Source organism: Aphelocoma coerulescens, chromosome 23 (assembly GCF_041296385.1).
Source record: "Aphelocoma coerulescens isolate FSJ_1873_10779 chromosome 23, UR_Acoe_1.0, whole genome shotgun sequence".
Classification (NCBI taxonomy): Eukaryota; Metazoa; Chordata; class Aves; order Passeriformes; family Corvidae; genus Aphelocoma; species Aphelocoma coerulescens.
Window position 1 is genome coordinate 5500468 of NC_091036.1, and position 24175 is coordinate 5524642.

At 52.3% G+C, this 24175-nt stretch overlaps 1 protein-coding gene across 1 annotated transcript in view; it reads left to right on the plus strand.

Annotated features, from left to right (window-relative positions):
* CSMD2 (CUB and Sushi multiple domains 2) overlaps positions 1-24175 on the plus strand; it is a 368722-nt gene that overhangs the window by 120443 nt on the left and 224104 nt on the right. The window contains exons 5-6 of the mRNA XM_069036010.1: positions 3106-3300; positions 9850-10057. Of these exons, the coding sequence (XP_068892111.1) occupies positions 3106-3300; positions 9850-10057 (403 nt within the window). The remainder of the gene's footprint in view (positions 1-3105; positions 3301-9849; positions 10058-24175) is intronic.

Here is a 24175-nt window from a genome sequence, read left to right on the forward strand (position 1 = left end):
CCAGCTCTGGATGTAACCCCAACCCCTCTGGAATCATTTCCACCTCTCCATGAGCAGGAATTTGAAGATCTCCTTGTCTCCTGCACGTTGGTGATTTAGAAACCCTGATCCATGTTCCTGCAGTGACCCAGGGCAGTGGGGGGTTAATGCTGCTCCCCCCAAAATCTGCTGTGCCTGCCCTCCTGGAACCAGATCTGGAATGTGCAGGCAGCCCAGTGAAGCAGAATTTTAATCTCAGATCCTGTTTTTCAACTCTGATTTTAAGATCCCATGCAGGTCAGGGCTGTCTGATTCTTCACAGTTCATTAAGCAGAGAGCAGCTCGTGGTGGAGATTGACTTTTAAAAATGATGGATTTTTATTTATAGTGGAGTTCTACTCATTAATTTTAAAGGATGGAAGCATAAAAGCAGGAATGGGTTCATTTAAAAAAAAAAAGAAGTGACATTGGTAATTTAATTAAATTGGGGGTTTGAGTATCATTACAGAAAATGAAACATTAGTTCTGGGCTGCTTTTCCACCCGTTTGGGTTTGACAGCATTCCCTGCTCCCAAAACCTGCCTGGGCAGGGATATTTCCAGCTGGAAGCAGCTGCTGAACTTCCCAGCTCCAGGGGCTTTGTGGGAGGATGTAAATAATGGGTTTGGGGGAAGAAACGGTATCAGGAGTTTGGATCTGCCCCTGTCACTGTGCAGGGAGGGGCTGGGGGTGGCTGGAGCCCGGGGCTGGGCTTGGGGACATGCAGGTGTGTGACCAAAGATCAGAGCCACAGCAGGAAAACCCCAAAATCTGGGCTTGGGGACACTCAGGGGTGAGCAGAGCTCACAGGCACAGCAGAAAACCCCAAAATCTGGGCTTGGGGACACTCAGGGGTGAGCAGAGCTCACAGGCACAGCAGAAAACCCCAAAATCTGGGCTTGGGGACACTCAGGGGTGAGCAGAGCTCATAGGCACAGCAGAAAAACCCCAAAAACTGGGCTTGGGGACACTCAGGGGTGAGCAGAGCTCACAGGCACAGCAGAAAACCCCAAAAACTGGGCTTGGGGACACTCAGGGGTGAGCAGAGCTCACAGGCACGGCAGAAAAACCCCAAAAACTGGGCTTGGGGACACTCAGGGGTGAGCAGAGCTCACAGGCACAGCAGAAACCCCCAAAACCTGGGCTTTGAGACGTGCAGGTTTGTGATTAGAGCTCAGAGGGACAGCAGAAAAACCCCAAAACTGAGCTTGGGGACACTGTGTAACCAGAGCTGAGAGTCCCAGTAGAAAAGCCCCAAAACTGGGCTTGGGGACACTCAGGTGTGTGACCAGAGCTCAGAGTCACAGTATAAAAACCCCAAGAACTGGGTTTGGGACACTCTGTGTGACCAGAGCTCTCAGGGACAGCTGAAAAAACCCCAAACTGGGTTTGGGACACTCAGGTGCAGCCAGAGCTCAGTGTCACAGCCTAAAAACCCCAAAACCTGGGCTTGGGGACACTCAGGGGTGACCACAGCTGCTTTGGGACACTGTGTGTGACCAAAGCTCGTAGGAACAATAGAAAACCCCCTGAAAATCCCCCAAACCTGGGCTTGGGGACACTCAGGTGTGACCAGAGCTCAGAGTCACAGCCTAAAAACCCCAAAACCTGATTGAAGCAGCTCAGCAGTGGATCTGAACGTGCCATTGGAACAAATCCCATTCCAGGTGGTGTTTAAGGTGGAAATGGGTTCACCACAAGCCCAGCTGGTCACTCTGGGTGCAGGGAACTGCTCCGGTGTCCTTTTGGGATTAATCCTTCCTTCCCCTCCTGTCAGGGATGCAGAGACAGACCAGGAACATCCCCCTCCCCATCCCAAAGCGCTGCCCACGGCAGGATTGGGGGTTTATGTCCCCTTTCCCCAGCTGCCCCAGCCCTGGCTGGGTTTTTTCCCCTCTCTCTGTGTGCCAGGGCATCGTTTCCCTTTGAATCTCACCCTTTCCCTTGGCAGGGCTGCAGAGCAGAGCTCCCTCTGCTCCTACAAATTCATCTGCTCCCTTCACACCCTGACAAACTCATTTCCAGGGCTCGGCCATCCCTGAGCTGGGAATGGGGCCTGTCCCTGCTCTCCCAGCCCTAATGAAAAGGAACCATAAGAGGAGATGCTGCACAAGGGCCTGATTTCAATTTGATTAAGTCGTTTTTAGGCCTGCTTGTCTTTTCCCTGGGTTTTATATCGGCCTCTAAAACCCTGATTGGAGTCGATCTCTTCTGGAGTGGCTCGTGGAAAGCTGTGGGGTTTATTTAAATTCCCTGGAACTGCTGTGCACAGGCGCTGCCTGAGGATTTATTGGCATTTCAGCTGCAGCTTTCCCATCTTAGATTGGAGTATCCCACATTTCCCCTGATTTTGTTGGGCTCTGTTTTGCCTTAAGTGGAGCTGGCTCCAGCTGTGTTTCAGTCTGGTTTGATGCAAAATCTGGATTAAACATTGGGAATTATAAATCTTGGTGAACTGAAACATTGGGGTTTTTTTTGCCAGGCAGGCAGTTTCGCTGGGTTTGGGGCGGTTTTAAGGTGTAAAACAGCCCTGCTTGTACTGCAGGGACTGCTGAAAAATGGCATCTCTGGGTTTAATCCAATGAAGCTGAATATGGAATGCAATCAAGTCATATCAAAGTGGGGGAGAGAGGTTTAGTAATTAGGAAGGAATTCCTCCCTGTGAGGCTGGGAAGGGGCTGGGATGGCATTCCCAGAGAAGCTGTGGCTGCCCCGTCCCTGGAAGTGTCCAAGGCCAGGCTGGACGGGCCTTGGAGCAACCTGGGACAGTGGAAGGTGGAATGGGATGATCCTTAAATTCCTTCCTGTGGTTTAGAAATTGCTCAGACTGGCGAGAAAGGAGAGCATCTTGTTGACTCAGCAGCTTGGGGAGGGATTTTCCCTCCTTTATGTGGCTATTTGATAAAAAAGATATTTAAATGCTGACTCCAGGGGGCCTGACGAGTTCTGCTACGACACTGGGTAAGCTTTGAGGTTGCTCACGTCGGTTAATTCTGTTTTAAACGATGAGGATTCCATTTCAGGTGAGGATTTACCTCAGCCCTGGGCCAATTCCCTGTCCCTAACCTGCCCCCCTTCCCTTTGCAGCCCTGCCCAGCCACACGTGCGGGAACCCGGGGCGGCTGCGGAACGGGATCCAGCAAGGGACCACCTTCAGCATCGGGGACAGGGTGAGGTTCAGCTGCAACCCCGGCTTCTTCCTGGAGGGCCACGCTCTGCTCACCTGCCAGGCCAGCTCAGGCAACGGGGCTTCTTGGGATTTCCCCCTCCCAGTCTGCAGAGGTAAGGAGATCCCCCCTCGAAACGGGGTTTAAGGAGCTGTTTGGGGTGGGGGGGGGACGACTTTGTGGGGCTTGGTTGAAAGGGGTTGGAGGGTAAACGTGGTGTGGTTGATGCGGTTTGGATTGTGGTTAATCCTTTTTAATGGGTTCCTCGAGGCTGCTTGGGGTTTGGGGGATAAGGGGAGGGTGGAAAGGGCTTGGAGTGTTGGGAATGCTGCACGGCTGCTTTAGCTGCAGTTTCTTGGGCTGAAGTGGGGAAAAAGACCGACTTTACAAGTGACAGGACAAGAGGGAATGGCTTTAAACTGAGAGAGAGTAGGTTTAGATTAAATATTAGGAAGAGATTCCTCCCTGTGAGAGTGGGGAGGGGCTGGGATGGATTTCCTGGAGAAGCTGGGGCTGCCCCTGGATCCCTGCAAGTGTCCCAAGGCCGGGCTGGAGCAACCTGGGACAGTGGAAGGCATCCCTGCCCATGGAATGGGGTGAAATGAGATGATCCTTGAGTTCCTTCCCAACCCAAACCATTCCATGATCCCATGATTATCCAGAGCATCCCCTGCCCATGGCCTGCAGGTTTTCCAGCTCAAACACTGCAAGATGGGACTGGATTTTCTGCTTGCCAGCGTCAGATTCCCTCTCCTGTGGCACATCCCAGGGTGACTGTGGTGCTCTGCTGTAGGAAGAGTGGATCCATGCAGGGCTGGGACGTGCCCTGGGTTGGGGATGCTGCAGGGGAGGTAAAAGCTGCCCTAGGATTGAAAACAATTCCCAACTCCCTGCCAGTTTAGAGGCAGGGAAACTTCAAATTCCTTTATCAGTGGAGTGCCTTGCTAATTCTGGTCCCACGAGGGCTGGAGAGTCTGTAAATACACAAATGTCTGTGTTGTTCTACCAGAAACATTCGCTGCTGCTCTTGAAGCCTCTGCCCCTCGATTCCTTGTGTACTTCAGCAGAGCATCTCCCATTGATTCTTTTTATTGACTCTTCCTGTGCAGTCAATCAGCACCTCCGAGCTGGGCTGTGAAGCTGGAGCTTAAAGTGAGCAAAAATTGTTTGCTTGGGATGTTTTTAATGCTCCCTCGGATGCGTTACACGGTGAAGGATGCCTGTTGTACCTCTCAGTGGTGTTGTTTTGGGGCACTTTGCTGCTGTTTTGGGGCCAGGAGCGTTTAGGGAGTGTGAGGAGGGGCTCAGAGTGACTTGAGAGAGGGCTGCTTATCACTGGTGTTTTTTAAAGATCAGTTATGGTGCTTTTCTCTGCTTATCCTTCAAATTAGGACTGGCTTTGTCACTTTTATAATACTTCTGGTTTTTTAATTTTATTTTTTGAGTTTCACTGGAGGTGAAAATACCCAGAGAATCGAGGGCTGAAGGATCATTGTTTCCAGCTCCTGGCCCTGCACAAACACCCCCAAATTCCCCCTTGAGAGTGTTGTCCAAAGCTCTGGCACCTTTGGGAATGTGCTCATTCCCTGGGGAGCCTGGTCAGTGCTCCAGCACCCTCTGGGGAAAGAACCTTTCCCCAAATTCATCCCAGTATTCCCTCAGGAGGAGCTGCAGCCTCTCTGAGCTCTGCCCTCAGTCTCTTCTGCTCCAGCTGAACACCCCAAGTGCCCTCAGCTGCCCCTGCTGCCCCTTCACCATTCATGTCCCTCGTCTGGACACTCTAAAAGCTGAAATTCCCTGAAATTCCACCTTGGGAATGGGCAAAGCAGCACCTTGTCAGGAGAAATGGGAATTCCCTGCATGGATGGAGCAGTTCCTGTGCCCTGACAGCATTTCCCTGCTGGCACCTGAGGGAGGCAGAGGCCTCTCCTTGCCCAGCTCCGTTCAGTGTTTGTGGAGGACACCCCAGGGAGGGAGGGAGGGAGGGATCAGTGCTGATCCCAGCTGGTGCTGGAGCCGAGGGCTGGCATCATTTCCATTTCTGAGATCCCCTCTCCTGCTGGAGTAAAAGCCCAGTTCTGCATTTCCATGCTGAACTGCCAAACCCTCTGCTTTCAACGCTGCCCTTCCAGTCTGGAGTCCAGCACAGGGGCTGGAGGCTCCTGAGCTGCTCCAGGAAGGAGGAAAAATCCAGGGAATGGCTCCGAGGGCAGCACAAAATGTGCTTTTCAGCTGCTCTGGTGGACTGTGCTTGGAGCTTCTTGAAGGCAGCCACTTCTTTTTTGATGGATTTGGTCCTGATCCTTCAAGACTTCTCCTTGGAAGTTGCACTTGAAGTGTTTTTTGGAAGGCAGGGAGCAGAAACATTCCCCTGGAACACTCAAATCTTGTTCCAGGAGAGCAGAGAGCAGCAGAGCCAGGCTGTGGGGGGTGGGTTTGAAGCCCTGCTGTGCTTCCAGCAGCATCAGGGGGCTCCCAGGAGCATCCCAGTCTTGCTTGGCTGACAAACTGGGGACACACGTTTCACCTGGAGCAAGGAGCAGAAGGATTTGCATCCTATCAAACAGGTTTTCCCCTTCTTCTGCAGGGAAGAAGATGATTCCAAAGCTCTTGCCTGAAGGAGGATAAATATATTTAATACATTTATCTTTCCCTGAGAGCAACGAGATCTTTGTGGCCTGTGTGGATTGCAGTGAATCCTGTTAAAATTGGCTTGTTGGTCATGGTCACTGGGAAGTTTTTTAAATGTCTTTGTAGGTGTTACTTCATTTTCTAATGGAAGTTGGAGATGGGATCCTGATAAATTGGGAAGAAAAGTTCTCTCAGGCTGAGCAGGTTAAAACCTGGGGAGCTTTCTTGGGAGCAGACCTGTCCCGTGTCACTTTAAAGGACAGTGGTTGGTTGGAGACTCTTCCCTTCCCTCTCCCCTCCTCTCCAGGATAACAGAGAGGAGTTGGAGGATTCCACCCCTGATCCAGGGTTTCCTTGTGCTTTTTCCTGCCTGCTTTTCCCCTGCTCTGTGACATTCTTGTCCCTGGATCAGCAGCTTTGCCTCTGCTCTGCTCTTGATGCATTGAAAGAATCGACGAGAAATTCGTGGTGGGAAAGAGGAGGAATCCAAGGGTGTTTGGGAGGGTTTGCTGGGACAGGAAGGTGTTGGAATGCTGGGCTCATCATTCCTCCTGCACAGGAATTGTCTGCATTCCCCACTCAGGGTAATTCTCTGGAATCACAAACCTGGGAATGAGAAAGTTTTCTTGTAAAGGACGAGCGCAAACCCAGCGGGAAGGGAAAGGAGCAGAGAATTCCAGCAGGGTCAGGAGTGGCTCAGTGGGATGTGTGTGCAGAGTTGCACCTCACCAGCAGTTTGGGAAGCACAGCTGGATCAGGATGGATCCCTTCAGCCTGGATCCATCAGGTCAGGCTCCTGGTGCTGGGTTTGGTCCCTGCTGGCCTGGCCGGGGGGCTGGGAGTGCTGGGATCTCCCCAGGGATGCCACCTGGGCTGGTGTGGAGCAGAACAGCACCTGGGGCAGGGGTTTGGCTGTGGAATTGGGGAATTTGCCTCTGGAACTGGAAGTCCTGACTAGCTGTGAAGCCTGGACTAAGCTGAGGTTTATCCCATGCCTAGAAAAATCCCATCCTATGTCAGAAATCCCTGGAGCGCCCTCCTCGTTGCATCCCGTGTGTTTTACACGCTTCCTGCCCAATTCTTCTGCTCTCAGGAGTGAAGTGAGGCCAAGTTCTGAGCCTAAACAGGGCTTAGGCTGAGCCCCACAAGCCGAGCTGTTATTTTTATCCTGGCAGTTGGAATGCTGGGGGCAGAATTCCCAGCAGGCTCGGGATGCTGCCTCCTGTGAGCAGCCCTCGCCTGTGCCAGTGAGCCTCCAACCACTCAAAGCCTTTGGAGCACTGGAAAACGATCCCAAAACATCCCAATCTGTTGGGAAAACACACAGGGAGAAGTCTTTTCCCGGATTTTTTGGTGAATTGAAGCAGAACTGGTGGGTTTATGGTTCTGGTGGGCGGCGGAGTCAAAGCTCAGCAAAGCCAGAGGAAAAGTTGGGAACGTTTGTGGAGCTCCATTTTGGGCATATCAGATCTGCACCACCTCATTAAAAGTGCTCTGCCTTACCACAACTCCAGCAGCTGCAGAGGCTGGGCTGTGCCCAGAATAATTGGAGGGCTGCTCAGGAAGGTTTTGGAAGATTGTAGGATGTGTTTGAGCAATAACAGCCTCTCCAGGCAGAGGGAGTGTGTGTTTAGAGGGGGATGGGAAGGGAATGTATTCCCCATGAAGTACCTTGTGCAGGGAAAAAATTGTCAAGGAATTGAAACTAAGAACTGCCCTCTTAATAATGAATATAATGGTAATAAAAAAGCCAAACCACGGTGCCCTTGGCTGGCTCCTCAGTTCCTGTGAGTGTGCATAAAAGCAGAGGAGTCCCTTGTTTAAGAATTCTAATGTAGCACTGAATCAAAATTCTTCAGCCTGTTCTCCACCCCCTCCTGTTCCTTCCAGTCCCAGGGGGTGGTTTGGAGTTTTCCATGGACCTTTGGAGGTCCCATTGGGTGTCTCGTGCAAGATACATCCAAATTTGAAGGAAATTTTGAGGCCTAAGTGAGAGATCTTCCAGCCTGAATTTATTTGGGATTTGAACACAAGTCCTCAGTGTAACTTTAATTCACTGACAGTGCAGCAGATAGGATCATGGAATGGTCTGGGTTGGGAGGGAGCTTAAGGATCATCTCATCCCATGGGCAGGGACATCTTCCACTATCCCAGGTTGCTCCAAGGATCCTCCAGCCTGGCCTGGGGCACTTCCAGGGATGGGGCAGCCACAGCTTCCCTGGCAAACAGGTGACTGTGACAGGGAGCAGAGCACTGAGCCAGGATGTTGGTGGCCTTTTCCAGCCCTCATTTGGGCTGCTGGAACGGCCCAGGAATTTCCATGGCTGGTTTTTTAATGGTATTTTTTGCTCTTGCTGTGAGCTCTGTGATTCCCAGTGTGTGCCACCCCTGGCTGGGCACAGAATGCCAGCACGGTGCGCGTTGGAAGGGACCTTAAAGATCCCTCATCCCATGGGCAGGGACACCTCCCACTACCCCAGGCTGCTCCAAACCTCGTCCAGCCTGGCCTTGGGCACTTCCAGGGCTGGGGGAAGTGCTGGCAAAGGGCCTGATCTGTGCTGGGAGGTGCCAGCTCGGTGCCAGCGGTGCCCGGTGGCGTTGCCATCCGTCACGGGAGCGTGTCCCTCCAGATGGCCGTGGGGGAGGGAGGCTGGCACACACCTGGCTCGGGCTTTGTGTTCCAGCTTTCATTAGTCAGAGGTGAGAGAGAGGTGCAGCTCTGCTCTGGAGCAGCTGCTGGCACAGGGCACTGACTCTGCCAAGGGCTGGGGGCTGAGGATGCTCCGGAGCAGCCCCGTGGAGGGGTCCTGCCCTTGCCATCCGTGCCCTGCTGTGCCCAGCACATGTTCCCAGCTGGGGGGAGTCTCAGGAAGGGCTGTTTGAAAGGATGGTTTGTGGTGCAAGGAAGAGTTTGTCATGTAAAGCCCCGAGCTCCTTGACTGGAGCATCTGGAATGCTGCTCCAGCGCTCCTGGTGAAGTTCCCAGGCCTTGCTCAGCCACGTTCCCAATAAAAGCTGGGAGCTGCCCCCTGAGCAGGAATTCATTCCTGCTTTCCTCCACCTCCCTGCCATTCCTTTTAGATCCTCCTTTTATTGCTCTGCCAGCTCCTGCTCAGGAAATCCAGGGAAGCACCTGTGGGAAGCAGGAGATGCAGCCCAGGAACTGTGGCTGCTGGGTTGCTGAATGAGGGGTTAAGTTTGCAGCACTCTGATTTTGGCAGCCACAATCATTTCCTTAAGAAATCTCAGCCAGCACAGACATGTAAGGCGGGAGTGTGGGATGCTTCACTCCCTTTTCCATCAGGTTTCTGTTAAATGTGGTGTTTTTACTCCCAAGTCCCGTTGTCCCAATCATTGGGAATGTTTCTGTGGCTCAGGAAGGTGCTGGGATCTGTGTGAGCTGGGAATCAACCTTTCCCTGCTGTGATGGGAGAGTGTTCACGTGTCTGAAACCCCTCTCAGCCACTGATTTCCTGGGATTTTCCTCCCCCTTGCTGGGCATGGATGGGAGGAAAGTTCTGGGAAAAACCTCAGAGGATCCTAATCAGGAAGAGGGGACATCAGGAGGAATTTCCTCATGGAAAGGGTGGTCAGGCATTGGGATGGTGGAGTCACATCCCTGGAGGTGTCCAGGGAGGGCCTGGACGTGGCACTCGGTGCTCTGGGCTGGGGACAAGGTGGGGATCTGGGATGGACTTGGCGATCTTGGAGGGCTTTTCCAGCCTCACTGATCCTGGGGTTCTGTGATGGAACAAGAAACTTGGGCAAGAAAACATGAGGAAATCGTGTCTGACAGGGAGCTGTGCAGGGAACGGGCTCCTCAGGAGAGGTGGGAGCAGCTCTGGTACTGGGGGTGTTTAAAATCAAGCCAGGAGCCCCTCCCTGGCTGATCCTGATGGATTTTACATCCCTCAACATCTTCATCCTTAAGAGTGGGCAGTGAACCCCTCCTGACCAAAGCAGGGGGGGTTGGCTCTGAATTTGGGCTCCATTTCTGGGCAGTTCAGGGCTCACCCCTCGCGTTGTGTTGCAGCCGACGACGCCTGCGGAGGGACCCTGCGGGGCCAGAGCGGGATCATCTCCAGCCCCCACTTCCCCCTGGAGTATGGCAACAATGCAGACTGCACCTGGACAATCCTGGCTGAGCCTGGAGACACCATTGCCTTGGTTTTCATGGATTTTCAGCTGGAGGATGGCTACGACGTTCTGGAAGTTGCTGGCACAGAGGGATCCTCGCTCTGGTAGGTTCCTGCTGGCATTAATTCCTTGTAGGATGCTTGGGGTGGTGCTCGTGGTCTGTGTGGGCAGAGCCAAACTTCTCAGGGTGGTCAGAGTGAGCAGTTTGTGCCTGGAAGACAGGAAATTCCCAGTGGCTTCCTTCTGAAAGTTGGGATTTGCTTGGTGAGCTCTGCAGTGAGCACTGGCTGCTTTAAATCCTGTTCTGTGCAGTGAGAGGCCGTGGTGTGGCTGGGGGGGGGGAGAAGAAAGAAAGAATTAAAAATAACCCCAAACAAAATCACCTCTGAGAACTCCTCAAACCTTGCCACGCTCAAGCCTTGGTTTTGCTGAATTTTCTGGTTGTTGCTAAACCCATTGCTGGTGAGGAACTTCTGGAAATGTTTCACCAGATCCACTCGTCCCTGGGACAGGAGACAGAACCCCAACCCCCCTCTCATCCCAGGGGCTGCCTGGGAAACACTCTCTGAAATATTGCTTTTATTTGGGATAAAGGCCAATATTTCCAGTATTGAGGAGCTGCCCCAGTGCTCTGAAGGGAGGAGCATAAGGAACTGCAGAGGGAATTTGATGTGTTCCTGATAGCAAAGGACAGGGTGAAACTGCCCTCGGCTGCAGATGGTTAAAAGTCCTGGCTGGCAGCAGGTGGAAGGTCCTGGGTGTTGGTTTTAAACCCAACTTCCCTCTGCAAGGGAATTATGAAGTGTTTGCAATAATCAGGTGTTGTGTGGGATGATCAGCAGCGAGTTAAATCGTGATTATTTGTGAGGATCCCGTCGCAAATCCCATTTATTGGAGTGATTTATCCTCGCTGGCAACTCTGGGGGAACGGGACTGGAGCGTTTAGGATGTATTGATGGGAGGGAAGTTGCCATTTACCACGTACCAATTGTTTACCATTCCCTGGCCCCCTTGGAAAATTAGATGTTGCTGTTTGATGAAAAAAAGCCCAGCCTGGTTTTATTAGAATTCATTAATATTTTAGGGCACTGCTGGTTTGTGCTGCAGTGAGCATCACTGAGCTGTGCTGGCTGGGAAGATGGATGGAGCTGGTTAAGAAACATTATTCAGCCTGGAGGTGTTGCCAGAGCAGAGCTGTGTCTTGTCATATCAAAAATAAAACAAAGCCTGGCAGAGGGAACCTGCTGGGGAAAAAAAAGTAAAATAAAATTAATAAACTCCTCGTAAATACAGCAGGGGAAAAAACTTTAAAAATGCCAATTGTAGGGAGTGAAAGCCTGGCTTCGAGCTGGGCCTGTAGTGCACGCACAATCCTTAAAACTGAGCTTAAAGCTGGGTTTAAGGGCGCCGAGTTTTACAGGTGTCACTTTGGGGGATTGTTGGAGGGAATAAGGCTGGATTCGCATCCCTGCTCCCCCTCAGGTGTGCTGCATCCCTGACTCTCCCTTTCCTCCCAGCTCAGCCCTTGTTGGGATCCCCTGGCAGCCCCCTCAGTGAGCCCAGCACGGGCCCCAGCAGCAGGAATTCCCCCCTGGGAGAAGCTGTTCCTGCTTTTTGGGGTGCATCCCTGAATTCCACATCCACAGGAGCCAGCCACACCCCCCAGCCCGTTCCAGGGCACCTCACTGAGCATTCCTGAAGGGAACTTTGCAGTCCCACCAGTGGGATTGCAAAGAAGTCCTGTTTGGAATTTCATCTCTCCAAGCTGGCCCGGTAATTAAATTCAGATGAGTCAGTTCTCAATAATTTTTGCCCGTAGGGGGAAAAAAACCTGGTGCTCCTACCTCATCTTCACCCGTGCTGGTGTGATTCAGCAGGAAAACGGAGCTCAAACCCCTTTTTCCCCTTCTGCCTGTGAAAAAACTGGTTTTAATTATTGGTAGTAGGGCAGAGAGACTTGCAGCCAATTCTCTGGGAGTCTCTCGCAGCTGAATATTTCATTTTCCGAGCATTCTGAGTGGTTTTAGTCACGGCCAGGGCTGGGCACAAATAAACAAAATTCAATTTCATCAGAAGGATAATTCCTGTGAGTTTCCAAGCTATGGAATGGGATCTAATGATGGTATTTATGAGCCCATTAACTCAGCACTTCAAGTAACCTTGACTTGACCTGCTCTTAGAAAAACCTGCGTTACCGTTCACCCTCCTGGCTTTAAAAATGGATTTTTTTGGGCTTTTATTTATGAGCCAGCTTGCTTTAAGTGCCTTCACATTGATCCCACGGCCTGGAGAATCCTGAGCTGCGTTTCCTTTGCTCCCCAGCCTGTTGGATGTGAATCCTGCAGGAAGAATTCCAAGGGAAAGGGCACTGCAGGGCTGTGCCAGGCAGAGCAGCAGGGGCGGAGGAGCTGTTTGAGGCAGATTAATAAAATCACACATTTACAGCTCTCTCAGCTGCTCCCACGGCTCTGTCGGGGGACCTTGGGCCCAGATTGCCTTGACAGGTGAGGAGTAAAATCCTGCTGAGCAGGGAGCAGGAGGGGGAAGGAGCAGGCTGGGATGAGCCTGGCGGAGCGGGAAGGGCGAGCTGGGGTCTCCAGGCTGGGAGGGGAGATGGGAAGCACGGCAGGAGCTGCCCTGTTCTCCTTTGGCCCATCCAGGTGTGATCCTGCCCTGTCCTCAGGGTGTGGAATGCACCTGCTCCAGTGGGAACAAGATGATCTTTGGGGTCCCTTTCAACCCAGACCACTCTGGGATTCTGGGATTCTCTGGTATCCTCACCCCCAGACTTTCTCTTGTCTCCCAGACTTGGGGTTCTCTTCCCTTCTCTCTGTCCCTGAGAGATCTGGCAGGATTAATGCAATTCCTCCCTCTAAACCCAGGGAAAAGAGGAAAATCCCCCAGAGCAGCTCGAGTCCTTCCAGGGCCTGATGGTGTGCTTTGTGTCAGGATCTGCTGGAGCTGGGAATTCCCGGTGCTGAGGTTGTTGGGAATTGCTGCTGATGGTCCCTGGCTTGTGGCACCTGCTCAGAGCCTCACACCCCAAAACCTGTCAGGCTGAGCACCCAAACACCCCAAAATGGGTCTGATGTGTGCAGCCCCCAGGCTGGCCCTGGGGGCCCTGCTGGCAGAGGTGTCCCAGCCTCGTGTGCCCTTCCAAGGGCCCTCCCCAGCCTGGGGAGGTTGGGCCTTATCCCCAGTCCTGGCCTGGGCTCCTGCTGCTCCTGTGGGAGTGCTCAGAGGGGCTCTGGGGTGGCTGAGGGGACAGCGTGGGACAGCAGGAACTGGGCTCCTGCAGCTCAGCACTGGTGGCTGCACTCCTGTCACACCTGTACCCGTGTCACACCTGTACCTGTGTCATATCTGTCACACCTGTACCTGTGTCACACCTGTACCCGTGTCACACCTGTACCTCTGTCACATCTGTCACACCTGTACCCGTGTCACACCTGTACCTGTGTCACATTTGTCACACCTGTACCCGTGTCACACCTGTACCTGTGTCACATCTGTCACACCTGTACCTGTGTCACACCTGTACCCGTGTCACACCTGTACCTCTGTCACATCTGTCACACCTGTACCCGTGTCACACCTGTACCTGTGTCACATTTGTCACACCTGTGCCTGTGTCACACCTGTACCTGTGTCACACCTGTACCTGTGTCACATCTGTCACACCTGTACCCGTGTCACATCTGTACCTGTGTCACACCTGTACCCTCTGTCACACCTGTATCTTCTGCCACCCCTCTGTCACCCCTGTACCCCTGTGCCCTCTGTCACCCCTGTGCCCTCTGTCACACCCGGACCCTTCTGTCACCCCTGTGTCACCCCTGTCCTCCCTGTCACACCTCTGTCACCCCTGTACCTTCTGCTGCCTGTACTCTGTCACACCTGGACCCTTCTGTCACCCCTGTCACCCCATACCCCCTGAAATCCCTGTGTCACCCCTGTGTCACCCCTGTGTCATCCCTGTGTCACCCCTCCACCGTCCCCGTGTCCCCTCCAGGCTCAGGGAATTCCGGGATGTGCTGGGCAGCCCTGGCTGAGCTCTGAGCTCCCCTCGGAGTAACTCCATGGTAAAAGTTTGCTCTGCCTGGGCAGGGACAGACCCACATTGCCCTGGCTGGTTTTATTGGCTGCATTTTAACAAATGAAACCACAGAAATCTGTCTGTCTGTCTGTCCTGTCCTGTCTGTCTGTCATTTGGTTGGATCTCATAGAGCTCATCTGGGATCTGGGTCTAAACTTAGGCACAGAATAAATCACCGAGCTGCTGCTGCTGCTGCCAGAGGAGGTGTGGGAATGACTCATAATCCAGTTTCTATCCAGGGTTTGGCTGAGCCCGGGTGTCTGTGGGGATAACTCCGGGGTCCAGCGCAGCAGGGACAGGCAGGACAGGGGAAAGGTGGCACCTTGTGCAGGGCAGAGCTCCTCTGGAGCAGGGAATTTCAGCGTGGTGGAAGTTCAAGAAGGCAGCCCAGGGTTTGCCACGCAAAGTTTGGGTTGTGCTGTTGATGCCACGAAGATTTTTTGCCTTTTCTTTTATACCCCTGTTACACCTTTCTACAGCTCCTGTATTCTCAGTGCTTTTTGCCTCCATTCTTGGCCTTGTTTGTCAAGCTCAGAGAGTCAACATTTTAGAAGCTTCGTAGCCAGGGATCAGTGTGCCCCAGAGCCCAAGGTCCTCTCCAGAACACATTCTGTAAACTCAGATAGAACCATCCAGGGGAAGGCTCCTTGGGGAGGGGGGCTCACTTGAGCCTCTCCTTGGGGAATCTTTGATAGATCTGCTAATTAGTAACACCTATAATGATATACCTGATCTTTTGGGGGTGCATTGTGGGGTGCATTTCAGTGCATATGACCTGGACATGTGCACCTAAGGATCCTTAAAATAAATCCCAAGGTAAAATCCCTTTTCCCTTTCTAACCATATTTGACTCTTGATTTTAAGACCAGGAAAAGGCATCACTGTGGGGTTGAACCAGGAAGGTGCTGCCACCACCTTTTCCCCCAGAATGAGAGCTGGCAATTCCAGGGCTGTTTGTTCCACCAGTGGGACCCTCTGGAAACCCCAGCTCCTGCCAAATGAATCGGTTCCATGGGATAAAACCCCCGAGTCCCTTGCTGGCCTGACTCTGACAGAGACTGTCTGGGCCGTTCTGGGGTTTCAGGAGATGTTTCTGGTTCTGAGAGAGGAAGTTTACTTTTAGGATGAAGATGGTTTCTTTAATAACGAGGCTTTCCAGTTCTTTTATATCCCTGTTGTGTTTTGTGTGGGTGGGAGGGACTGGGATTTTCGTTGGGAATTGTGCTGCTGTTGCTGCTTTATCCTGGTGTCGTGGGCTTCAGATCACAGAACGCTCCGAGCCTTTTTGGGTTTATTTTGGGAGAGTTGCATCAGCTGTCACATTGCCCCAAGTGCCTCCCACTCCTTGAGCCTTCCCTTGTCATTCCCCCCTGGGAACCAGTTTCTCCTCCTTGATTCTCTGCTGATAATCCCATGCTCAGGGAATGGGGTGGGAGAAGCAGGGCTGCAAGTGAGGAACGGCCGAATCCACGGAGTTTATTCCTGGCTGAGTTCAGTTCCTCCCCCTCAGTGCCTCGTCTTCATTTTGCCTCTCCAGCCTTGGCGCTGCATTTTCCTCCCTTGCACAAAAGCTTCTCTTCTCTAGTTTTTCATTTAATTGGTGCAGAATTCCTTTTGGCTTTGTCCCGCGATTCCCTGGAAAAGGAACCTGCCCCAGCACGTGCATGGGAATTATTTCGCACATTTCCAGCACAGCTGTGCCAGATGTGAGGGCAACACGGGCCCCTCACTGTGCTCCAGATGTTGGGCATCTCCCATGCACCAGGTGAGCCTGGGAGAACCAAGGACCTTGGAATTCCAGGTTCCTCTGGTTGATTTTATTTTCCTTTCTGGAGCTGAGCTGGGAAACCTCTTGGAGCCATCAGCCCTTTCTGGAGGGACGTTTCTGAAATTCTCTCATTTCCTGAGACCCCTTGGGGCCATCAGCCCTTTCTGGAGGGACATTTCTGAAATTCTCTCATTTCCTGAGACCCCTTGGGGCCATCAGCCCTTTCTGCAGGAGCTCTCCTGATGTTCTCTCTAGTTTTCCTGTTCCTGAGACCCTCTGGAGCCACGAGGGGCATTTCTGAACTACTCTCTTGTTTTCCTGTTCCTGAAAGCCCTTGGGGCCATCAGCCCTTCCGGGAGCAGCATTCCTGAAATTCTCTCATTCCCACATTCTGTCCTTTCCCTGTTCCTGCAGACAGCTGAGTTTGGGGAAGGTTTTTGAAGGCATCATCAGTGTTTCAGCAGCTCCTCTCAGCTCCCTTTTCTCATCACCACGTGCAGCTGACCCTCCCCTCCCCACCACCTGAATCAGTCTCCTAAGTGGTTCCCAATAGTCATTAAAGCTCTGGGATGCTCTGGGATCCCCTCTGGATGCTGCTCATCCCGTCCCTCTGGCCAGCCCCACTCTGTTCCCATGCCTTGTGCTCTCAGAGCTGCGCCTTCCGGGGGTCACAGCATCACATGGTGGTGCCTGGTGAGAAACTCCTCAGTGTGGGCTCCTAATGAACCAACCCCTTTTCTTTATATCAAAGCAGCTTCTGATCCTGCCGTGGCAGCCCTGCAGCTTTCAGCTCCCAGTTTTCATCTCAGAGCTGCCTGTGAAGTCCATGGAAAGGCTCTGGCTCCGGAGGGTCTGTGAGCCAGGACTGTGTGGTTTGGAATCTGCTTTTGGGGCTGCCCCTGCTGCTGCTCCCTGTGCAGCTTCCTGGGATAACCCTGCAGCATCCTGCAGACTTTTCCCAGCACCCCAGTGTGGGTGGGAGCTGAGGAGGGTCCCTCTCTCTTCCCCCTGTGCCTCCCCAGCAGCTGCTGTTCCTCGCAGGGATTCTGAAAAGCAGATTGCTTCCAGTGATTCTCATCTCACACTTGCCACTCTTCGGGCAGAATTTGTCCAGGCTGTAATTACTTTTATTTGCAAGCTGACAAGAATTATCCTGCCCTGGGCGTGCACGAGGCTGGAGCTGGGAAGGGTTTTGTGTGTCTTGAAAGAGCTTCTTTCATCACCAGTTAAAACCCAGAAAAATGGGAAGGTTTCCTTTCCCTGTGCAGTGATTTGAGCTTCCCCATTGCAGGAACTCCTGGATCCTTTATCTGGAATATTCAGATGTTTTTCTTTTTCCATAGGACTGGGAAACGTGGATGAAGTGGCTTTTGAAATCCCTATTTAAATGTCAGTTACGTCTTCTTTGGGGTCTGGAAAATCAACTTCCATATTTAATTCCGTCGTTCTTCTTCCCAAAGCGTTTACATGCTTTTAATTGGAAACTAATCCCACAAAGGCTTCAAAGCCCTAAAACTTCGCTTTAGTAGGGAATAGTCTTCCTGCCAAATCCCCTTCTCTCTTAGAAGGTGTCTTCCCTGCGGAGAACATTCTGGAGAAGGTGGAACCAGAGCAGTTCCAGTTCCTGGGAGCAGTGGAGGTCCTGTGGTGGGGAATTTCCAGCCTTTGGAATTCCTGCCCTCCAGGCCTTCTTGAATATGGATTTTCTGTGTGGAGAGCAGGAATTTGTAGGTCAGGGAGCTGTTTCTCCCTGCTGGAGCCCTGGATGCTGGGAGGCAGAGCTGATGGCTTCCCAAGGGAATTCCAGCCATCCCTGAGCATCCTTGGTGCTGTTGGGAAGTTCAGGGATTGGGAATGCTTTGGACAGAGAAGTTCCTGCAGGGTGGTGCTGCCACAGTGTCCCAGAGCTCCCAGCAGTGCAGAAATAACTGGGAAATGCTGGAAGGAAGGGTAAGATGGGATGTGGAGGCATTCCATAGATTTTTTTGTATATGTTCCTGGGAGAAAGGGAAGGTTTCAGCTCCTTCCCACGACCCAAAGTCGTGGCTGAACCTGGAGCCAGCAGAACCCACTTTTCCCTGCCATTCCTTCTCCTGGGAAGCATCTTTTTCCCAAATCCTGCCCTGGAACATGGCAGGGAGAGGGAAACTCCTGGGACAGGGGACCCATGAGCTCTCCCCATCATGTTCCAATCAAACAGGATCAGATCCCATTCCCACTCTCCCTCCAGTCTTACTTTTCCAGGCATTCATATGATGAATTCCATTTGCTGCACAGTGGAAAACTTTTAATGAATATTCAGACTGGCAAGAAGATGCTTTTAGGCTGAACATGACCCTGATAATGGTTTCATTGCCCTTTTTATCCCAATTTGTCCTTTCTTTGTTATTTGGTCACCTCAGGGGCAAAGATCCCCATGGAAAGGCCACTGCTGTGTGCTCCTGCATCCCAAGGGATGAGGTGCTGGCAGGGAAAAAACATCCCTGAAGGTCATTAATTCTTAATTTCTTCCTGTGCTTGTCCTGCAAAGACATTGGAAGAGTAAAAAAATCGAGGTTTTTGCAGGAACCCTCAATAGGTGTAATCTGAAGAGAGGTTTTTTGAGGCTGAGTCTGACACGCCTGGCTGGAAGCTGAGAAAAATACTGGAACCTCCTTCAGGATGTGACCCAAAAGACAGACTGTAAAGCAGTGAATAACACCCGGGTTTGGCAGGGCAAGGAGGCTCAAAGTGAGAGCAGGGGTTGTCAAAAGTTGGAAATCTGGGATGCTCTTTAAAACACCTGTCACAGTGGAACACCGATTCTCCCAGCTGAAGCAAGCATTTGGACACGTGTTGGTGGGAAAGATCAGTGCCTTCCCTCCGAGGTGTTCAGGAGCTGTCTCTGCCTTCCCGCTGCGTTTTCCCATGTTCAGACACCAATTCCTGTCATTTTTGGGAGGCTGCGGCGCCGTTCTCTGCAGCTGTGCCCGTGTGGGGAGGTCTCCCTTTGCACTGGGATCCAGCTCGCTCAGGGAGCTGCGTTTTGGTGTCAGGATGTGTCTGCCAGAGCTGATAAGAGTCGTGTTCTACAGCGCTCCTTATCAGCAGCTTCAAAGGGAGCGGCGCAGACGCCTCGGCTGCTTTCAAAGGCCTCTCCCTGCTGGGCTTTCTCCAGGCCCCACTCTGGGATGTTTTCCTCCTATTTACAAGTTGTTCCAGGGGTGGAATCATTCGTTTTCAGATGTCGGCTGCCTCACAAAATCTGGTTTAAATGCTCTTTGCCTGCTGGGTTTGCCTGGCTGGGTTCGCTGCTCCCCGGATCCCAGCGCGCGCCCCTTCCCTGGGCTCGCTTTCCCTCTCTCCCTGGAGGTGGGAACCACCCCTGATGGATCCATTGCGTGCTGAATTCATCCCTCTGCTGTTAAAATGATGTTTTGGGGGGATGTCTGGGCCTCAGGGGAGGAAAATGTCAGCGTTTCGAAGAGCAGGGAAACGCTGACGTGTGTCGGTGCGGTTCCTCTGGATAGGGCAGAGGAAGCAAAGTGTGGCATGGAAAAGCTTCTGGAGTTTAGAGTTGGAATTGTGTTTTCAGAGCTGGTATTTGTTACTCCTGTGGTGTTTTCAGAGCTGGGCTGTTGTGTTTGTTACTCCTGTGGTGTTTTCAGAGCTGCTATTTGTTAACCCTGGTGAGTTTTCACTGCAGTCTGTTGTATTTGTATGAATACCTGGGATCTCTGTGTCTTGACACATCTGGAGTACAAACCCGTATCTATCTATTTATTATTTAGCCAAACTTCTAAGTTTTCCAGCTCTAGTCCAGGCCTGGGGGCCTCTTGGCCTTGAGTCCCAACCCTGCAGTTCATGTGGCAGAAAATGACCCCTGTTCTGTTGTTTGCTTTGCTGCTGCTGCTTTAAAAGCTAAAGGTGCCCTGGCAGGGATCAGTGGGATGAGCAGGGAAGTGCAGGGTCTGTTTTCTGTTCTGGATCTGTGAGCTGTTCACAGGGGAGCTGCTGGATTCCTGAAGGGAGAGGGAATTGCCCAACAGCACTTGGGGTTTGTTTAATGCAGCCTCACCCGAGCAGGGTCAGATCTGAGGGGTGAAACCCCAGCTGAGCATCCTCGGGGGCAGATTTGCCTTTCAAGGGCTTGCTGTTTCCTTAAGGAATTAGTCCCAAACCTGAGAATGAGCTGTCAGGCAGGAATGGGAGGGATTTCTGTGACAATCATGAATTCCACAAGCTTCAAAATCCAGTGTTTTCCTGCCTGCCCTGGGAGCTGCCACTGCTGCTGGCTCCTGGCACGGGGATGGTTTTGTCTCCCAGACTGAAATCTGGTCCCATCAGCTGTTAAACACAGGCACTTAAGCCGAGGATCTGAGCTCAGATCAGGCTGCCCAAAGCCCAGATGGAGGCAGCTCCTGGGGCTGGATCTAGGGAATTGCTGAGTTTTGCTCCTTGGCACAGTTCTGTTCTGTCCTGGCAGGTCGGGATCTCTTTAGCTCCTGCTGGGCCTGGCTCTGACACTCTTGGCTGGTTTTCAGCAGGGATTGGTTGATTTTTGCCTCCCAGGGACCTTTCTTGTGGCTGGATTTGGGAGTGGGGATCAGGAAAATGCCTGGGGCATCAGTAAATATTGGAGGATTAGGAATAAACAAAATGCTGTTGACAATTCATGTCCAAGGCCTGCTTTCCTGGCTGGAATTCCCACAGAATCATGAAGTGGTTTGGGTTGGAAGGGAACTTAAAACTCATCTTGTTCCACCCCCTGCAAAGGGCAGGGACACCTTCCCCTATCCCAGGCTGCTCCCAGCCCCATCCAGCCTGGCCTTGGGCACTGCCAGGGATCCAGGGGCAGCCCCAGCTGCTCTGGGCACCCTGTGCCAGGGCCTGCCCACCCTCCCAGGCAGGAATTCCTTCCCAATATTCCTTCCCGAGTCCATTTCTCCATCTGTAAAAGAGCAGTGACACCTGAATCTGTAAAGTTCTGGCATACTGGGAGGGTTTGGGTTGGAAGGGAGCTCCAAGCCCATCCATTCCCATCCCATCCAACCTTTCCACTGTCCCAGGGTGCTCCAAGTCCCATCCAGCCTGGCTTGGGACACTTCCAGGGATGGAACATCCACAGCTTCTCTGGGAAATCCAATAAACTGTTATAAAACCTGAAAACTCCATCAGCCCTTTCCATGCTTTTAAAGCAGTTCCATTCCTTTGATAATTCCCAGTTGGAGCACAGGGGGAATTCCCATCTCTTCCTGCTCTCCTTTGTCCCTTTGTCTTTCTCCCACTCTTTCCAAATTAATTTTATAATCATCCTTTAAATGATGGAGCAGCTCAAATTAGCTCTTTTAGCTGGAATTACCTGCATTAAAGATCTCCCTTAAAAAAGAAAGGCATAAAGGTAATTAATAGCTTCAATTATAATAATGGGCCTTAGCTTGTGCTTTTCTCTTAGAAAAACCTGGTTTTGATACGTCAGCTGTTCTTAAAAGGGGAAAAAAAAATATCAAAAGTGCTTCAGGCTGGAAGTTGGCACGAAGGAATTTGGAAATCAGGTTGTTCCCTGTGTAATGTGAGAGAATAAATTCCTCCCATTGATCCTGGAGCAGTGCCCTGTGCTCCCAACAGCCCGGTGGGAAGGGGAGTGTTCAGAGAGGATTGGGGTTTTTTGCCCCTTTTTTTGCTTTGTGTGAGTTTAAAAACCAAAGGATATTTGTTCAAAGCCACCCTGGAATTTCTGGAGCCTGGAAGTGAATCAAAGGCAAGGGGAAACGAGAGGGAGATCTTGAAAGAGGTTTCAGAGCTGCTCTGTGGTGGCTGAGGGGGAGGCTGGGGATGGCAGAGCTGATTCGGGGCCGTGGGGCAGGACCCAGCTGATGGAACAGGGAGCTCCCCTCAGCCCCGGACTCGGGGTCCTGCCCCAGGGAGGGTCCCAGGCTGGGATGGGCAGGAGGGACCTGGGGATGCCCAGGGCTCCCTGCTGCTCCTTTGGACTCGCTTCTGCTGCTGCTGGGCCGCTGGGTGCTGTGCCCAGCTGGGTGCTGTGCCCAGCTGGATCCCGTATCCAGGTGGGTGCTGTCCCCAGGTCGATGCCATGCCCAGGTGGGTGCAGCATCCACATGGATGCTGTGCCCAGCTAGATGCTGGCTCAGGTGGGTGCTGGAGCAGGTAAAGCCTGTGCCCAGTGTGTTCTGTGTCCAGGTGTGTTCTGTGCCCAGGTGTGCCCTGTGCCCTGCTGGGTGCTGTGCCCTGTGTCCAGGTGGGTGCTGTGCCCAGGTGTGTCCTGTGCTCAGGTGGGTGCTGTGCCCTGTGTCCAGGTGTGTTCTGTGCCCAGCTGGGTGCTGTGCTCAGGTGGGTGCTGTGCTCAGGTGAGTCCTGTGTTCTGTGCCCAGGTGTGTTCTGTGCCATGCTGGGTGCTGTGTTCTGTGCCCAGGTGTGTTCTGTGCCCAGCTGGGTCCTGTGCTCAGGTGGGTGCTGTGCTCATGTGGGTCCTGTGTTCTGTGCCCAGGTGTGTTCTGTGCCATGCTGGGTGCTGTGTTCTGTGCCCAGGTGTGTTCTGTGCCCAGCTGGGTGCTGTGCCCAGGTGTGTTCTGTGCCCAGGTGTGTTCTGTGCCCTGCTGGGTGCTGTCCCCTGCTGGGTGCTGTGTTCTGTGCCCAGGTGTGTCCTGTGCTCAGGTGGGTGCTGTACCCTGTGTCCAGGTGTGTTCTGTGCCCAGCTGGGTCCTGTGCTCAGGTGGGTGCTGTGCATGGTGGGTGATGTGTGCTGTGCCCATCTGTGTTCTGTGCCCAGGTGTGTTCTGTGCCCAGCTGGGTGCTGTGTTCTGTGCTCAGGTGGGTGCTGTGTTCTGTGCCCAGGTGTGTTCTGTGCCCTGGTGTGTTCTGTGCCCAGCTGGGTGCTGTGTTCTGTGCTCAGGTGGGTGCTGTGTTCTGTGCCCAGGTGTGTTCTGTGCCCAGGTGTGTTCTGTGCCCTGCTGGGTGCTGTGCCCTGCTGGGTGCTGTGTTCTGTGCCCAGGTGTGTTCTGTGCCCTGGTGGGTGCTGTGTTCTGTGCCCAGGTGTGTTCTGTGCCCAGGTGTGTTCTGTGCCCAGCTGGGTGCCCACACCCGCTGTTGCTGCTGCCAGTTCTGCTGTCCCGGTGCAAACTGGGACGTTCCCAGTGAAATCTCCCTGGCTTTGCCTTTTCCTGGTTGCGAGCAGTGCCAGGAGTGCCTGGATCCCTGTTCCAGCTCAACCCCGGGATTTGGGGAGGCCCCCTGGTTCCTTGGGGTGAGCTGTGCTTGGGAAGTGGCTCCTGATTCCAGGGAATCACCCTGGACTGGGCAGCTCTCTCTGGTTGGTTTGATGAGCACAGGCTGAGGGAAGCTGAGGAAAAATCTGCTGCTCTTTTTAAACTCGGCCACTTCACCCTCTGATTTGAGCCTCATCTCCAGTTTAAGAGAGGAAAAGCTCCTGAGTCTGATGGCTGCACTTGATCATCCTAAAAGTCTTTTCCAACCTTGCCAATTCCATGATCTGCGTTGCCACATTCCCTCAGAAAACCCTTTTAAAAGCAGAAATTGAAGCAGGAGGGGCTGTGCTCAGCATCTGCCCCCCCAGAAACTCAAAGCAGAACAATCTCAGTGATTGGCATTCAGAACATTCTGTCATTGATTATTTTTTCTCTCCAGCTTTTAAGGAACTATAGATTTTTCAGCCTGAAATTAATATATCGGAATTTCTGTGGGCAGCATAAAACCCTCATTAAATTTTGTAATGTATCAAACAGCTTGCAATTAAAATTCATTTTGAGGCAAGTTAGCAGAAGTTTTGTTAATGTTTAGCATCTTTATGGGTGTCATTCTTTGGAAATTTGGACTAATTGAGTCCAAAGGGACAAACTCTCGGATTCTGCATTTGCTGTGGATGCCAGGCCTCGCTTCGCTTTTGGCGTTTTTCCCCTTCCTTTATGCAAGTCCTGATTTTAGCAAGTTGCCAGGAAAGTAACTTATTTTGGTTTTTTTCTGCCAAATTGCCGAGAATCCATCTTCCTAAATCTCGGGAAGACTGCAGCAAATCTCTGGGAAAGACAAGCAAGGCTCCACTGACTCCAAGGTGTTCGTTGCTGTGAAATACGGGAGGTTCCAAATTGGGTTTTTTTTAGGTTTTCCTTCTAAAAATGTCATTCAGAACAAGCTGCTCTGGGCATGTAAAAGCCTTGGCTGGGCTCGTGGTTGTATCCTGAAGATGGGAGGTTTCCTTGACTGGAGGATAAACCAGCCTGAAACATTTGGAACGTGAATTTTCGTGTTTCTTACCCCCCTTAAATATTTCCCCTGCGATCCCAAAGCAGTTCATGGGGAGCAGTAAAAGCAATGGGAATTATTTCCTTGTGGAATCTGAGA